Source organism: Euprymna scolopes, chromosome 11, assembly GCF_053919585.1.
Source record: "Euprymna scolopes isolate OS-2025 chromosome 11, ASM5391958v1, whole genome shotgun sequence".
Lineage (NCBI taxonomy): Eukaryota > Metazoa > Mollusca > Cephalopoda > Sepiida > Sepiolidae > Euprymna > Euprymna scolopes.
In genome coordinates, this window is record NC_136492.1 from 90,208,234 (window position 1) to 90,226,597 (window position 18,364).

General features: G+C 32.0%; 1 protein-coding gene across 23 annotated transcripts in view; it reads right to left on the reverse strand.

Annotated features, from left to right (window-relative positions):
- The window catches only part of LOC145287959 (disks large homolog 1-like), a 909,452-nt gene that overhangs the window by 244,440 nt on the left and 646,648 nt on the right, over nt 1–18,364 (reverse strand). For 13 of the 23 annotated variants that reach the window (XM_080135921.1, XM_080135915.1, XM_080135913.1 and 10 more), the window contains one exon: nt 17,815–17,865. The exons of the other annotated variants lie outside the window; for them this stretch is intronic. In XM_080135921.1, the coding sequence (XP_079992047.1) occupies nt 17,815–17,865 (51 nt within the window). The remainder of the gene's footprint in view (nt 1–17,814; nt 17,866–18,364) is intronic. 23 annotated transcript variants of the gene reach the window in all.

The following is an 18,364-nucleotide window of genomic DNA, read 5'->3' on the forward strand; positions in this document are numbered from 1 at the left end:
GGACAGGTCAGGAATAACGCAATTTATTTATGTATTTTTCTTGTGTCCGATCTGTAACCAAGGGCGTTGTTTGTTTTGTCTGGCCGTTGTTAAGCATCATTATAACGATCATCACTTGTAGATGATTGCATGGAAGAAGAGAAGAAAAAAAAGTCACTCGGACCGGGGTGGGGATAGAGACAGCATGTATAGGGGAAAAAATGTAGGTAAAATTTTTACCTTTTATCCCACGCTATTAACGGATTCTTTTCATTTTTTTTCTTGCGAATATACAACACGCTGGAAATACCTAAAAACTTCATCTAAGTGAAATTATATAAACATTAGAGAATATAGTTATATATAATTTCACATTGAGCACTTTCTAAAAAAAATGGGTTCGAGTTCAATAAATCTCAACTTATTTATATAGCTTTACTGTGTGGGGTATAATTATTTAATCGTAATCGGAAAACGTAACTGACCAGACCACTCAGTTCTTGCAAACATAGCGTAAGACAGAACGAATAACCATTTTTGTATTTTCCAAAATGGCGGCAACTTTGAAAATACCAAAAATATTTGATTCGAATTTTTCTAGTGGCAACTATGCTTCTGAGATTGCATAAAAAGCAATTAAAATTCTTTTGAAATTCTTTGGATGTATAAAAAAAAAAAAAAAAAAAAAAAAAATTGCTGTAAAAAATGAAGCAAAAAGGATTTAATCTTTAATCGTTTGTATAGAAAACATTTCAAGGGAAACAACTTATTTTTTTTACCAGAAAGATAAGTTTATATGAAATTTCGGGTTTCTTTTACAATCCACAGAGATTTTAAAAAAGTGGTAAAGAAAAATATACATAAATAAATGTTACGAAAGGCAAGATAAGTTACTCTTCTACCAAGTTGGGTAGGTTTTTGGTGTTTTTACTTAGTGTAAAATGTTTATTTGGCTAAAAAAAAAACAAGCAATCTCAATTGGTAGATAACCAAAAAAAAAAAAAAAAAAAAATTTTTGAAATGATCACAATGTATTTGTTTTGCGGTCATTTTTTTCTTGTTCTCTACAGTGCAATGTAGATTACAATGTATCGTAGACTAAGTCACTATAAGAGAGATGTGAACTTCCTCCCGGTGCACTGCGATGGGTCCCCAACCAAAGCAGGCAATCAATCGATTTGATTGAAAAATGGGTGATTTCACCAATTTCAATGACAATAAAAATATGTGAGTGTGAAACATTCGTTGATCATCATTCAATCTCGGGCAACGTCGGGCCTCCCTGCTAGTACACCTATACAGATACACATGTGATAGATAAATACATATTTCTTTTCTTTCTTTGTTTATTTTGGAGAGTGTCAGATTTTATAGTAGATGTCAATTTTTTTTTTTTTTTTAGTATACAAATATTTGGTTTTTGTTTTAAATACTTCATTCAGTTTTGAGTTTTTATATTTTTGACGAGTTGGTTTCAGGTCTAAACCATTTATTAGAAAGTGGTTAGTGGTTCACCGTGAAAGGTTCCTGGCGTGGTACACATCAATTTACATATTAATAGTGGAAAAAAAAAAAAAGTATGAAGTAAAATAATATTCTCCCATCAGATTTTGTAATAAAAAACCTATTTTAATGCACTTTACAATTAATGGTTTCCATTATGTTTTTCTTTTCTTTTCTTTTTTATACAACTAATTTAAGAAGATTCATGCAGTATCATTTATAGATTATTGACTGTCATTCTAGCCATTCACAAGGTTATACAATCCTTGGTGTGTAATGTCACTTTTTAATTTTTTTTTTTTTTTTAAATATTTCCACAGAAATTCTGCTTGATTGATCATGAACTTGAAACCTGAATACCAAGGTCAATCAAAGCAACCCTCCTCCCCCTCCTCCTCCTCTTATCAGGTTTGTTCTTTGCTGATGTTAGATGTAATCATCTGATATTGGGGAATAAACACTGATGTTTATGAAGTAGATTGCCCTCAGGGGAAAACCGAAAAAGATAGAATTGCTTGGTGGGAGGATCATTAATAAAATTGCTTTTTAGAAACAAGCAATTGATATTTCTCAGGTAGTTAATATTGCCTTCTGCTGTACGCGATTTAAAATGTTGATAAAAGACAAGGAGGTTGTAGTTTACAGTTTCTCCAGTTGATTTAAAATATATTATATAAAGGGCAGTTGTGTGTGTGTGTGTGTGTGTGTTCCCAGTTAAAAGTCTGAAACTACTACTCAAACACCCATAAAGTTGTTATATTCTTAATCGACATGGCCTTGGATGAACAATATTTTAAATTTAGAAAAAATATTAATTCTTTGGCTCTGAACTGGTGCAAATTTCATCACGCATGGGAAGGGGGGGGGGATAGTCTGTTTTCCAGCCACCAACTACAAGGAAGTAACTGATTTAAAAAAAATCTTTTTCAAGGAGTTATTCCTTTTTGCCGACTCATTTCTCAAGTTGTTTATGTACATATCCAGAGAGAGAGAGAGAGGAAAAGAAAGATAGACGTTTTAATAGAAATATGTTGCTTTTTTTTTTCCCCAGGCAACGCCAGGTGCCCCTACAAGTTGATTTTTCAGCGGTATTATGTACTAATTTGGAAGAAAATTGCCGACTCATCCCTAGAGAAATATATTATATGTCTATGTCCAGCGAGAAGTAATGGGTTGGATAGGGGAGAAAAAGGGGATTGGAGTGAGACAAGAGTAAAACAAGTGAAGTAGCAGAGAGAGAGAGAGAGAGAGACACACACACACACACACACACAGAAAGAGAGGTACAGAGATGGAAGTTTTAATGTTACACTTTTGTCTCGAGCAACACCGGATAATCCATACATATGCCTGCAAGAGAGAACTTGAATGCCTACTAGACAATATACTGGAGTGTCTAAGATCTTTCTCTACAGGGGTTTGCCAGAACAACCTGGCATGAGGATACTTTTCCCTAGAAGTAAACCCTGACTAAATATTCAAAATCACATAATATTCACTGCCCAAATAAGATCTCATCACTATGGCTAACCCACATTAGCTTTTACAAGTAATGGTGCACCTTCTCCAAGTGGTGTTGCTTCAAGTAATAGCACGAAGCTGGATACTCCACCAGACTATATAGGCTCTTGTCCTGGAAGACTATATAGGTTCTTGTCCTGGAATCCAGTAAGACCAAGAGACCAAAATGAAAGACATACTACAACATATGAAAATGCTTAATCGGAGAGAGGAAAATTATGTTCTAAATTTCTTTACTCAGTGTTTAAGAGATAAAGACCTTTAATGGAACATTCAAATATCAATCTATCTTCCGTTTTCATGCTTTCCAGCTGCCTATAATATGGTTGTCTTCAAGTCCAACGTGAACAAGTTTCTGGTGAGCAGTTACACTTGAGTTAACAAATTTACTGAACTTCCATTACTATCGATTACTATATTGTCCTTTTGACTACTGTACACACTTAAACCCTTATCCTTGAGTGGCCTTTCGGCCTTGATAAGTGGTGACGCCTATGTAAAAAAAAAAAAAATAACTCATATAGAGTTCAAGTGTTATCCCCAGGTAGTGGGCTCCTTGATTTCTGAAAACTTAGACTGAAGTAAAATGAAACAAAAAGTCCATTATATAAAAAGCAGTTGTCTGTGTGTGTGTGTAGCTAAAACTTCAAAAGTATACAATAAACCTTTACAAAGTTATTTTTTTTATATTCTTTATTATTTTTGTTTATCACTATTGCCCTGGATAAATAATATTAAGGTTTTGTACTAAGGGAAAGTAATTTTGATTTTATTATCAAGGAACTATTTCCCTTATGCCGACTCATTCCTTGAGTTGTCTGTGTATATGTCCAGAGAGAGGAATGTGCTGGGTGGAGAAGAGAGAGAGAGGGGAAGAGCAAGATAGTGAGACTGACAGAAAGAGACAAAGAGAAGTTTTAATAGAAATATGTTACGCTCTTGTCACAGGCAACGTTGGATAATTCATACATGCACTGCTATATAAAACATCGTTATCTGTATGCTTGTATGTCGAGCTAAAACTTCAAAAATACATAAGAAATCTTTATAATTTTCTTTTTTTTTTTTTAATTAAAAATAAATAAATAAATATCAGCATAACCCCAGGAAAAGTAATATCTAAAATTTAGAAAAGATCCATTCTTTGTGAGTTAAAAATGGTCATTTGTATCATCGAATGTTATCAATCATTAAACATGATTTTTGATGTTATGAAAAAATGAGACAGCATTTTGTGATAACATTGAAAACTAACTCCAGATTTCATTTATCGTTTCTTAACTATTATCATTTCTCTCTAAAAAAAAAAAAAAAAATCTATTCTAGGAGGGAGTGTGTGTGTGTGAGAAACTTAACACTATTTAATATCTATTTAATTTTTTTTATGGCCCTGGGCAGTGCCAGGAAGTTTTGCTAATCTTAATAAAAATAAAAATTTAAGAAACCTAGACTTATAGATTTTTTTTTTTTTTTTCAATTCGAATAAGAATGAATCTTTTTTGATACATTATTCTTCAAGGACAGCGGAATGAATTATTTATTTTGCTATGAAGTTGTTTTTTTTCAACATTCCAGCATATTTCTGGAGACATTTTATTACTGCATTACTTCCCCTGTTTTCTAGATGGTGATAAATGATTTAGCGTCCCCGACAAAATATCTTCTAACAGATGTTTTAACTGAAGAAATGTATCACATTCCTAGACAAATTATTATTAGTAGTAGTAGTATTATTATAAGTAGTAGTAACAGTAGTATTTGTATTAGTATTATTATTATTAGTAGTATTTGTATTATTATTAGTAGTTTGATGTAAGAACGATACTTTTCTGTAAAAAAATGTTAATTTACTTTCACATGAGTTCAGTTACAAGAAATAAATATTACACATTTATAAAATAAAAGTAAGAATTGTTCCTATTGTCCCACTGATTTTCATATAAAATGTTAATAAATCAAAACAATATTATAATATTATATATTATGTATACATTATCTGCTGTTTCATCGAGGACGCCAAATCATCTATCACCGTCTAGAAAACAAGGGAGGTAATGCAACAATGTCTTCATAAATATCCCGGAATGTCGTTTTTTTTTTCAGCATAAAAAGTCTTACAATTTAATTATGAAAATAGTCCAAGTTAAAACATGTTTTGTAAATAGTTTATCTGATTAACTCATTAAGTCTTACTGCCTTATAAATAGGACACCAAATAATTTCTTTTTTTAATCTATAAAATTTTAATATGTTACTGTTATATATATATATATATATATATATATATATATAATACTGTTTACTACATAGTTACTCAGAAGAAAGGATTAAATTCGTCTTTATTCATCAACTTCTGAGAATTGTTGAAACCCTCTTAAAAATTCTTGTGAGCTTTGTTAAAATTCTGTTTGTTCGATGATGTATGAACATATATGTGAGTCTTGCAATATTAGGTCACTAACTTATTGCGAACAGAAAAAGAAAGATTGTTTATTTTTTTGCAAAAATCAGGGAGGAGGTGATAACATGCCACTTCATCTAAATTAAAATCACTTGTTTCTTGTTGTTCTTGACATAAGAATCCCACGTTGCTCGAATGGTGTGCTATGAATAGAAAATCAACATTTTTCATACTTTGCTGTGTCCTAATTTTTAGAAATAATGAATTGAATTAAAATGAAATAAAAAATAAAATAAAAATACTTGCTTGTTATTAAAATGGACCCAAACCATTGAAGCAACAAATATCGAACATTTTGGAAATAAAAATATGCAATAATTTTTTTTACATTTTATATGGTTAGACGATTGTAGAGAAACATCCAACAGTTTATATGAAACACAGATTGTTTTTGTTTTGTCTTTTTTAATCATTGTTAATAACAGCCATCTTGAAAATATATTTTTTTTTTAACTTAAACTGTTAGAAATTCAAATTATATGCCAAACACAAACATTTCAGAACAAAATAAAAAACTTTCTAGAATATTTGAAGAAAAATAAAAAAACAACACTTCACAAACAATTGAATAGCAAACCACAGACTCATATACCAAACATTGGTCAAAACTTGAACATGACCCCACAATGAAGACAATAGTTCAAAACATCTAAATAGTGTAAACACCACATCATAACAGAAATATGTATCGACAGTTTCAAACATTTTAAATTTTACCACAAATCTTAAATATATATATATATATATATATATATAATGGGAGTCAAAAAAAATGCATTTTTATGCTCAATAGCAAAGATTTTAAGAATATTTTCATATTATTCATTATTGCTAGGGCTATGACAACAGCATATTCTTTTCATTATTTTGACCCTCGAGTGTGTATCTGTTGATATCGTATATGCTTTTATAAAGAGTAATGTGATTCTCAGTTGACTAACTGTGTCGGATTTATACTAGAGTCAAAACAAGGAAAAGAATATGCTGTTCTCATAGCCCTAGTTATTACACAGATGGGACATACTGGTTTGTATTTTCAGAAAAGATTTTCATGCTGAATTTCATTTTTAATATTTATTCAATGTTACACACAGAAGTTATTTACAATTTTTGGACTGTTTGACTCATCTTCATTGTTATTATCACAATGTTTCGGCCATTTTAACTTTTGACTTTTTTCAGATGCCTGTTTGAACTCTTGGAAGCCTCATGAAAATTTTGACCCAACCTTTTTTCTGAAGCCTTCAAGTTACACTGTATACATTCCATTCCAATGACTGTCACTTTTGATATGTTGTCAGTTTATTTTTGATTTTAAAATACAAAGATAAATGCTGTTACTATATTTCAGTCATTTTCCCTTCTGATCTTCAGGTGTCAAACTTGTGAATAGTCACGGAATTTTTAAACAGACCATTGAATATTTTGACATTCTTTCATTTAATTTGTTAAATCATCTTGCTGCTTTGTTCAGGATTTAATCAGAATCTCAAGAAATGGATAAGGTGACTAGAATGTGCAGGTTATCTTGGGGTTCAGACTCCAATTCTGATCAAAAGCAATTCAATACATAAAATGAAAGAATGTTACAGTTGTGGAGTCGGTAGGTATAAGGTCTGATTCAACTCATAAGATTCCAAAAATTTAAACTCCGACTCCTTATTTTAAAGTTTTCCAATAGATTCTTCTTAAAGCTCCAACTCCCGCTCCACAACAGTGGTTTAAAATTCCATGACAAGTATCAATTTGGGCACAAGCCACCTGAAGAAATGCCGAGAGCAAAAGCATCTATGATGTATTAAATGCTAAGTAATAAGCAGTTGCAGATGAGAGTCTTCTGGAGGCTGCAGGTTCAATCTTCAGTGCAACCAACAATAAGAACACAATTATGAATTACTTAAAATTTCTTAATGGTCGGTGGAACAAGATCAGGTCACCCTGTTTGAAATTCTGTACAACATTCGAAAGTTCAACAAAGCACACATGAAGAAGGTCAGAGATTACATAAGCCGAAACGTTGTCAAAATTACAAATAGGATCAGAAAAAAATAGTCTAAAAATTGTCATATAATAATGAAAATACTTCAGTTCAAAAATACAGAAAATATTACATACAAAAATGTTGAAAAATATTGAATAAACTGAAAATTTAAACTAATGATTTACTTTCAATCAAAGTGCAAAATTTTGATAGATTTCAACCCTGCGTTTCATGAAAACTAGATTTTGTGAAAAGAGAAAACTAGCATACAATGTTATCTTGCTCGATTTTGAAACAACATTTAAACTGACAAATTAAATTTTGCTTCTGACTAGCTCATTTCTGCAATTTCTGTACGATGGGCGCTTCTACACTATTAGAACAAAATTTTGTAGTCAATAAATGGAGTTTTCAGATAAAAAAAAACAAAAAAACAATTTCTGATTTTTTTTGTCAATTCTAGTAAATTACAATGGTAGCTTTCAAATTATGTAGTTGAAATTACGTCAGTATTACTGAATTATAAAACAAAACAACTTTAATCATGTTAGCAAGTGAAAAATTGCAGCCATCTTGTTTTAATAAAATAAATCAAAACGGAAAATTGCATCCCTTTTGAACTCGTGTCTTACATAAGCAAATGCGATCGTTTTCTACAAATTCTATTTTCTATAATATATAATTTTCTACCTTATCGATTTTCATAATTTCGGGATATAATCATCTTAAAAATACAAGGAATACGTAGATACCGTTGTTTTCATGTGAAATTCAGTATTATGATTTCAGAAATTTCGTTCTGATAGTGTAGAAGCGCCGTACTATGTTATTAGCAATACAACACACATTCTTCACTACAATGTATTCTAAAAATTAGTTAATCATGCCTAGTCAACTGCTAACATAAATAGTTTTTAAACAAGATCATCAAGGGGCGATAGCTCGTTTTAAATCGAAACATAAAATAAAAGATGGCGATATTATGTTTTTAAACAAATAAAAATTGAAAACTAAAATGATTTTATTCTATCCCGAGCAACGTTAGTAAGTACAAGTAGTTGTTATAAAAAGGCAAAAGTTTCATGATTCAAAAGTGAAGCTGCTACCAGAACACATTCTACTCTAAATCAGTTATAACAAATAAGTTGCTTCTTTTAATCTGGTTATGAAGTCAGAGAGTAAATATTATACATAGCCATGGTCATAAAATCATTAGCAGTAAAAAGAGGCTACTAAGCTAATTAGAGAATGCATAAAACTTAGGAATATCACGACGGACAATACAGAACTTCAAAACTGACAGTAATACATGTTCATAAAAAAAATAAATAAATGAGATTGTTTAATCGTCAAAAATGAAATAAAAATGTTATTTTTTAAAATTTATTTATTTAAAAAGTAACGATAAGATATATTAAAATTAAATTAAAATAAGTTGAATGCAAAAAGTTGTTTTTTTAATGCTGCTTAAGGCGACAATTCTATTTCTGATTTGGGTATGATTCATTTTGAAATGGGTACAATCTTTCTTTGTAACACACAGTAATAGTAAAATATTTTTTCGCTATCATTTCGCATTTTATCTTTGGTGATCAGATGATCTCATTGTTTTTTTACAATAATTGCAGAAGGTAATAACCTTCATACAAACATTACTATAGACATTTGTAACTATTATACTTAAAGTTTGTTTAAGTTCTTTTCCTGTATATTTTAAAAATAAAAATACATGCTAACTTATAAGTTTTGGGGATTGAGTTATGTTTTAAACAAAATTCTGTTTTAGTTATTATTCCTGGCTTTTGATGTATTTGCATTTGTCCCCTCTCATTATGTTAATTCAATCATTCTTTAATATTTATGTCTCTGCAAACCATTTAGAGAAAGAGTGAGAGAGGGAATCTTTTCTCAGCATCATCAAATTTGCATACATACGTCTGTACATTTATGCAAATGAAATGGCAAAATAAGTATCTTTATTTCTCTATAATAATAATAATAATAAACATAAGCGCAAAAAAGTAAAGACTTATTTTTAGTTATGCAAGAAGAAAGTCTCATCATATATGTCACAATTTATGAATATTTTATTCTAATCAAAGTAGAATATATCGTGGTAGTAAGTCAATGGGTATATATATATATATATATATATATATAAGAAAAATGCAACTTGCTGTATCAGGCATTGAGCTTAGGTAAGATTATTTTAATTAAAAAAAAAAAAAAAGTGAATTTGCCAAGTCAGCTCAAAAAAAAGACAAAATTAATCTTTTTACCTCAATTTGTCCATCACTATATCTTTCTTTTTACCTACCACTTTATTTATATACCTTGACCCATTTCTCTCCCTCTCCCTCTATATGTACAATCCAACCCTGATATAAGAGCTATCAACGGGGAGGGGGGGGGTCTCTCTCTAATATAAGCGTTTCTCTTGTATCAGGCCTTTGGTCTATTTTGTTTAGGTGAACAGTCAGGGAACACTTCATCTAATGCTTTTTTACGTCCAGAACACTAATTTATTTAACAGTTATAGACATAAAAAAAAGACAAAAATGCCCTTTCAACCAGTTTTCACAAATAATTCAGTTAAAAATTACTTTTTTTTATTTATTTTTTTTTAAAGTCTAACTATATACAGTGTAACCTGGATATAAGATAGCTTCAGGCATAGAAGTCTCTTATATCCGGGTTACACTGTACACACATACATACACACACACACACACACCACTACTTACTCCTGTCCCTCACACACACACATATATATATATATATATATATACATACACACACCTATCTCCCTCTTTCTCTTTATATACTCTTATATTAGTTGTGTATCTGAAACTATTTTAAAACATGAGTATTAATCAGTAGTAGTAGTAGTAGTAGAACCACCTCTATGCACAGGGTATTTCTGTTTTGAAGGTGTGTCATGTTATCCATTGAAATTTAGATACACACATATTTCACTAAAATATTTAATTTTTTACAATATTACAGAAAATAAATGAACCGGATATTCAACCATTGTGTCCTTCTGTATACACTATTTTTATCACAATATAATTACATCAGTGTTATTTACACAAATAGTTTGCATTGTTTTGTTTGTCCTTAATTGTTTAACACTTTTTAATATGTTATGCCAACAAAGGGAAGACATATGAAATATCAATTATCACCTCATTATTACACAGTGCAAATTTAATGTTATCGTGCTTTTTTAATTGAAAGCCATGTTTAATTTCAGAAGAGTTTCTGATGAGTAGCTAATCTGTATAAGTCTTAGAGGCGAAAAAGTTTTTGGTGGGGAGTTGATCTGTATAAGTCTTAGACTTTAAAATTTTGCAGGCAAAGAGCAAACATGAAAAGCTGCCATCAATTGTGATGGATGGCTCTCGTCTGGGTAAGGCCCCGTGTTTTGACAAGCTTCTGGGTTTGACCTTTACTCCTGATCTGAAATGGAACACGTACATCAAGTCTGTTGCCAAGGTCGCTGGTAAGATGGTGGCATCCTTCTACCGCTACAGAAGATATCTCACTACTGATGCAATTCTCTATCTATCTAAAAGCCAAGTACGTCCAAGGATGGAATACTGTTGCCACATCTGGGCAGGAGCGGCCAAAAGCAGCCTATCCTGCCTTGACAGAGTACAAAATAGACTTCGTGGCTTAGTGGGGGATGCCCTTTTCTCTACCCTGCAACCTCTCTCCCACAGAAGAGATGTTGCGAGCCTATCCTTGTTTTATCGTTATTTTCATGGTAGGTGCTCGTCTGAACTCCAATCTTTGGTCCCCCCCTCGCCAATCTTTCACGAAAAACACCCGTCTAGCTGAATCCACTGTGAAAAATTTCCCCCACTCTATATCTGTGCCTAAATCAAAACGCGGATTCCATGAACAAAGCTTCTTTCTTAGAACTGCACGCCTGTGGAACTCTGTTCCGTCTGCCTGCTTCCCTCCGGACTACAACTTGGATGTCTTCAAGTCCAATGTTAACAAATTCCTAATGAACCGCCCCCTTAATTAAACACTTCATCAAATCTCCACACTAACGTAATGTACTTGCAATAACCCTTATCCCTGAGTGGCTTCCGGGTCTTGATAAGTGGTGATTACTGTGTAAAAAAAAAAATTGTACAGGAATTCTAAAAGATCCAATATTTTTATGGAGCAATTCCGGTTTCTGATTTGCTCCTAGAAAAACGTGACTCCATTTGATTGGTCAGTTCCCATCGCCAGTGTCTCTAAGTAGAACCTTCCAATTTTCTTTAATCATACCCTCTAATTATATAAAAAAAATATTACAACAAAAAATATACAAACTACTAGTAAAACATTACCTTTTAGCACGGTTGGTAACATTTTATTGGATGTGTTTCTACCTACCAATATTTTATTTAATTTTTGAGCGATTATCAAGATTCAACATAACTTTCTTTTTTTGTTCTAACTCAACAGTCTTGACACTTTTGCTTTTAAACAGTTTAAAATAAATTAAAGCACAAAAAACTCACCCAGGTAGGAAGAAGTGTAACTTATTCTGCCTTTGGTAAAATTGTTGTAAATTTTTTTTTCCACACTTTTGTTTTGCTGGCTATTGTTAAAAATACCCCAAAAGCCTACATCTAGAACATCAGGAAATTCCCTATGATATCCTACTGACTTGATTGACAGCGAACAGGCTCAAAGTATTCCCTAAAATAATAGCGATGGAGAGGCGCCTGCAGAACCATGTCAATGCATTCACAATGGTCCTGGTATAGTACATTGTCATTAGACCAAGATCGTTGAAGTAGTCTCCCTTAGTATAATATGAATCTCCCTTGTTGCCTCTCTTAAAAGAAAATAGTATAAGTTTCCCGTGATTCAGTTAATGTCACTTCTCAAAATACCTTCTATAAATCTATGATCATCGATTTTACATGCTGGCATGTGGTGGACAGCTTTTAGAAATTGACTTTCAAACTAACTCATCTCTGGCCGGGTTTTTATTCATCCCTCTTTCAAGTCCATCCTTACCCATTCCTTTGTTTGTCTGTCTTATGAGTTATTTAACCGCAAAACACAATAACTATCATTATTTAATTGCAGATTTGGCAACTATCGGTTATTTTGAATTCAACTTGATTTGGCAATTCATCATGTGGTTTCAGCAGGATGGAGTCACATGCCATGATTAATTTCCTGAGAAAAACATTTGATGAACAAATAATTTCACGAAATTGACCTGCTGTCAACTGGCTACCTTGTTTACACGATTTAACCTAATTAGATTTATTTTCTTTGCAGATATGTAAAGTTCCATATCTATGCTGATAAACCAGACACAATAGACCACTTGGAAGACAACATTTGCCGTTTTATACAGCCTAATTTAATGTATAGAGTTTGTGAAAATTAGAACACTAGATTACGCCATATACGTGTGAGCTATGGGGCCTCATGCCCAAAATTGGTTTTTTTTTTTTTTTTTAAACATAGACGTCACCGCTTATCAAGGCCAAGAGGCCACTCGAGGATGAGGGTTAAAGTATTTAAATTGTAGATGCCAAAAATTAATCTTTGAGATAAACTACATATTTGTATAATGAAAATATTTTTCTGTGATTTATTTTCATTTAAAGTTTGCCATCTCTCTAAAAATAAAAAATAAATAAAAAATAGCCCACTCGTCCCAAGGCAGATAAAATTAATTCCCTGAACAGAATACTTTTGCATCATTTTTATGTTTCCTTACAAAGACTAAAATCCACACATAAGGGTACTAAACGTTATGTCTAGAATCCTTTGAAATTGACTTTCAAACTAATCTATCTCTACTAGGTTTTTATTTATCCCTCTTTTGTCTCCAATCCATCCTTATCACTATTTTTGTTTGTCTTATGGGGGACTTAACAGCAAAACACAATGCCTATAATATAATACATAACTAAAAGAATTCCCATCAAGCCAAGTAAAATTAATTTCCCAGAGAAAACAATTTTGCATCATTTTTATGAAGATTAAGATCAATAATAAATTTTATGCCTAAAATCCTCATTTTAATCTTTATCAAAATTTATTCTATAATTTTTTACTTAGAAAAATGTCTAAAATTTAAGGCTTGTGTCTTAAGCAAAAGATGAAAATTTTAGAAACCTTGTTCAATCGATGTTTAATGACGATACATCAAATTTAATGCAAATCTGAAATATTTATATTTTCAAATGGAAGGTTGTACACATCTATCATGTAGCACATTAAATATGAAAAGACATTGAAAGCACAATATTCTGCTCTCATTCAAAAAACGAATTTATTTTTGGAATTTTGCAAACATCTTTTTAATTGTTTTTTTTTTTTATTATTCACAATTTCTCATGGAATTTAGATCTATACGCATTTATTTTTTTTAAATTTTATTTCTGATAAAATAATTCTCTGCAAAAATGAATAATTAGATATTAATAAACTAAGAATAAAACTAAACGAAAATAAACTGTACAAATCAACAAATAATACAAATAAATGAATATGAACAAATAAAACAAAATAAACAAGATAAAAAATAAGACAAGTCGATAAACAGATCTTCTACAGTCATGAACAAAAGTTAAAGACCATCTTGCAGTGTTACTAACTTAGATATCAAATAAAAAGAAATCCGTAAATATTCACAACTAAATAAAATTTATCATGCTCACAATTTTGTATGGTTGCTTTGCTGTGATGGAAGTTACTGAATAGAGTCAAAAAATTGAAGGATTCATTTTTCCTTTGCTCTCCAGTTGATGGCATGAAATACCGAGAATCAACTTGTAGCAATTGCCAACAGAGATTTATTTTGTCCACACTTCTCTTTAAATGCTTCAGCATTTGGGTATTGTTTCTTTTTTTTATTTTTTTTTTATTTACAACCTTCAATTTGACTGTTGTTGTTGTTATTCATCATCATCATGGAGGTACCGGTGGCTAAGTGGTTAACGACATGCACTAACAACTTGGGTGTGCAAAACTCGAATCCAGTCCGTTCTATAAAAACACTTCCATTTAAGAATGTTGGCCACCTTATGTGGTTCCTTCTGTAATTACCCAATGTCTCTAGAAAGAATTCTAACTTGATAAATATCCGGGAAATGAATGCCAACAATAATTACCCGATTCGTTCATTTAAAAACGAATGATGTTAAAAAACAATCATCAGTTCTCTTATACTAATGTGTGGGTTGAGAGATCTTAACAACACTCTGGAGACAAGGGAGATTTCACCTCTCATTTCCAAAAACTCCATGAGCATCAATTACAAAAAATTATGTGAGCTATCTGCAGCAAATCAATGAGTCTGTCATATCTACAAATGTTTATTTGAAGCAAAATGATTATCGACGATACCATTCCTTGCCCAATACTGTTTCATGATCATCAGTGAGTGTACCACTAACCAAGGTTAACCGCCTGCACTCAACCAAGTAAGTCAGCTTTTATGGTGACTGGCACCTGCTAAGTTTAAATTTTACACTGTATGTATTTCATGGAAATATGCCTGAGTAGAATATATCCCACATACACTTCCTGAGTAAACTGCCAGTTGATTAGGGACTGTTTATTGGGTATTTGCAGCTAATCTCCATATCTGAAGATCATTCCCTATCTCCCCGATGCCTCCGTTCAGTCTTAAAAGACAAAAGATACCCACTGTAGAAGCAGCTGTGCATGTAATTATGAGACAAGGATTATGCAATCCCCAACCACACCTCTTCTGAATCGGCAGTGTTTTGAGTCCAGTGGCAAGGAGAAGTCAAGGACAATAGGAAACAATGCCAAGATAAACGGAGAGCACATACAGCACCTGGAAGTCTGAAATGGTTACTCATTTAGCACTGACCAGGTTCAACATTGCTTAACTTTTGTGATCCAGCAGGAACTGGTGTGTCAACGTGATTATGCTGTATATTCCCCTATCTGCTAACTAGGAAATCTGATTATTTTATACATTATTTCAATGCATTGGCATCAATGTTTTTGAATAGAAGTATTACAGAGCGTTCAGGCAACAATACAGAGTAGCACATTGTATTAAAATGGTGCACTGCACTGCATACATATTTTTAATTTCTATCAAAGAAAGATAGACATAGGAGTCACTATGTTATATAGTTAGTCTGTATAATTTTTGGGTGCACTTTTATCAAATGCATGCAAAATTATATACACGCTCTTATTCTTTCATCATGGTTTTTGAAATAAAAAACAAAAACAAAAAAGCAGCCGAACTTGTTAAGTCAACAATACAAGTTTATTTACATTAATCAACTGATAGCATATGATGAGGTCTTAAACAAAGGGAAATAACCTCTGGTGTCACAGGAGTTACGGCCCCGAGTGACATCCAGGGATAGTCAATCTGTATATTTACCAAGCACGATTTCGGATGTTCGTTTTTTCTCTATCCTCAATCGCTACCCATCCCTCACGACAGTAATAATCAATATTTAGCAAGTATCGATTGCACCGATCATCACACATATGACAAGAGGGACGGAATGTGGTTTGGTTGGCTGTGGGTGTGTGTGCAGGGTGACATTAGAAATGTCACTCAGTCACTCACTGCTAGACTAGAGTACCTGGTTCCAACTTTTTTCTCCGTCTTCTCTTATACTGACATTATTATTAATTGTCTGTTGTTTTTCGTTTTTAGCAATTCCAATCTAGGTTAGAATATGGTTTCCGATTTTTAGGTAATTTTCCAGGACCCCAACTCTTCCATCGAAATGTCGGGTTTAGGACATTGCTCAGCAATCAGTGATCTCTTTGGCATTGCATGTGTGCACCATCCAATATATTCCGGCACCACCCGTCACTTAGGCAACAATTATTCTTCCAGGAGTAACAACGATATTATCACATAATGAAGAATTGCCACTTCCATCTAAGAACGTGTTCGGCAGTCAGTGATGAAGTGTGAAAATCAGCCCTTAATAGATCAAGTTCTTGTCAGAGAGCTTTGTCAGCTATTTTTGGACAAAACACATTTTCTTTTGTTAATTATGTTATTAAATTGTTTGGTGAAAGTACAGAATAGTTAACAAAACCACCCCCTACCCATCTTAAGAATGTCTTCTACATAATGTTATTAGCCGCAATCATTGTCTTCTCTGGAATTTAAGTGTCAATTAACCTGACCAATGTTCTCGTACTCTTTGCACCCTTCTAGTGTAGGTCTGGTTGGTGCTCATCCGTCTTGAATTATTATCCTTATTATAATCTTCATGTTGTGTTGTGGTTTCTTGCCGTTGAACAAATAGATATCATAGTATTTGTAAGACGCATTTTGAAAACTAATTTATATGATTTTATACCAAATGTCATTCAACCAGCATGAGACTTTCAGAAAACGTTTGTATCTTTATGAAAAACCTATCAGAGAACGTGTAGCTATTCACTTCATCAAATGCTCATCTGTCAGTGTTTTTTCTTTGAATGGCAACTTTTTTGTCTTTAGGAGGGTTCTCATTTTTTTGTTCTGAATTCACAAATGGCACAAGAGTCTTACTACAAAAAAAGTTTATGATCAAAATAAACTTTGATATCATCATATCGTATGAATCTGTGGATTTTATTGTTGGCATTGGTTTCCTAGATATTTTTCTAGTCAGAATTCTTTCTAGAAAGATATCAGGTACTTACAGAAGAGACCATGTGAAGGTTGGCGACATCCCAAGTGAAAATGATTTTGTGGAACAAACTGGATTCAAACTTGGGACATCAAAATTGCTATTAACCATTGAACCACCATCACCTCAAAACTTAGAGATGAAGATCATCAATTTGATCATTTTTTTTTCCATCTCTGGAATGCGAGAATTCAAAATCATATTTTAAACTTTATTATACATTCATCATCACATTGGATCCTAAACAGATGACATAAAACAAAGAAACTGGAATCTTAGGAAGATCTCCATCATTCCAGGAATTATAGGAGCAACCGAACTCATGAAACATTTCAAAAACTACTCTGCATTTATCCTGTGAACCAAGTGCAAAGCGAAAAACACCCAATTGCACTGAAAGGCATGGTTAGAATCTGAAGATCTCTCGGTTGGAGTGTCTTAAATAGTGTATGAATGTAATGGAAGCTATCCATATAAAATTTATCATCAGCTAGTTTTAACCTTGTTAGTTATTCTTTCATTTTTTTTTTTTTTAGCTCTTTACATTAAGTGGCTCCATGTCTTGTCTTGAGCGATTTCTCTAAAGAAACAAAAATGCAAGATGCCATTCATTAAACAATATTTAAAAAATACTAAAAACAAACCTGACCTAGTGGTCTAAAACTTTGTTAATGACTGCATTCAGTAAGAACATAGCATCTACGTACCTGCCTATATATGACAGTTGTGCATCACGCTCCAAAGAAAATGAGCACAGTCTTCGGTATTCGATAGGAAAAATCCGAGAAAATAAAAAGTTCTTTGAAGGTGGTATATGTCATAGTAGGAACATGTTTTCTTTGGAACATTTATACAAACTGGAAAACTAATAATCGCGACACATTTTCCTTGCCTCAATCACACCGTAACACCCAAAGTGAATATTTTGCAATTAAGATTTAAAAAAGAAAATATCATTTTCAACAAGTTCCGAAGTATATATTGAACTCATAAAAGATGAAAAATATTCATATTGTTCTCTTATCAATGTTGATTCGAATTAAACCTTTGAATTTGCAAAGATTCAACTAATTAGTATAAAGTACTAGACATTAAAAAGTAACCCAGTATTTTGATCTTAAAAAAAAAAAATGAATCAATAAAAAAAGTTTCAGATTTTTTTTTTTTTTTTTTTGTTAAGATGAGAATCGATAATTTGTATTATTCAATATTATTTATTATCACTTGAATATTAATCTCATATCAGCGTGGTTGATA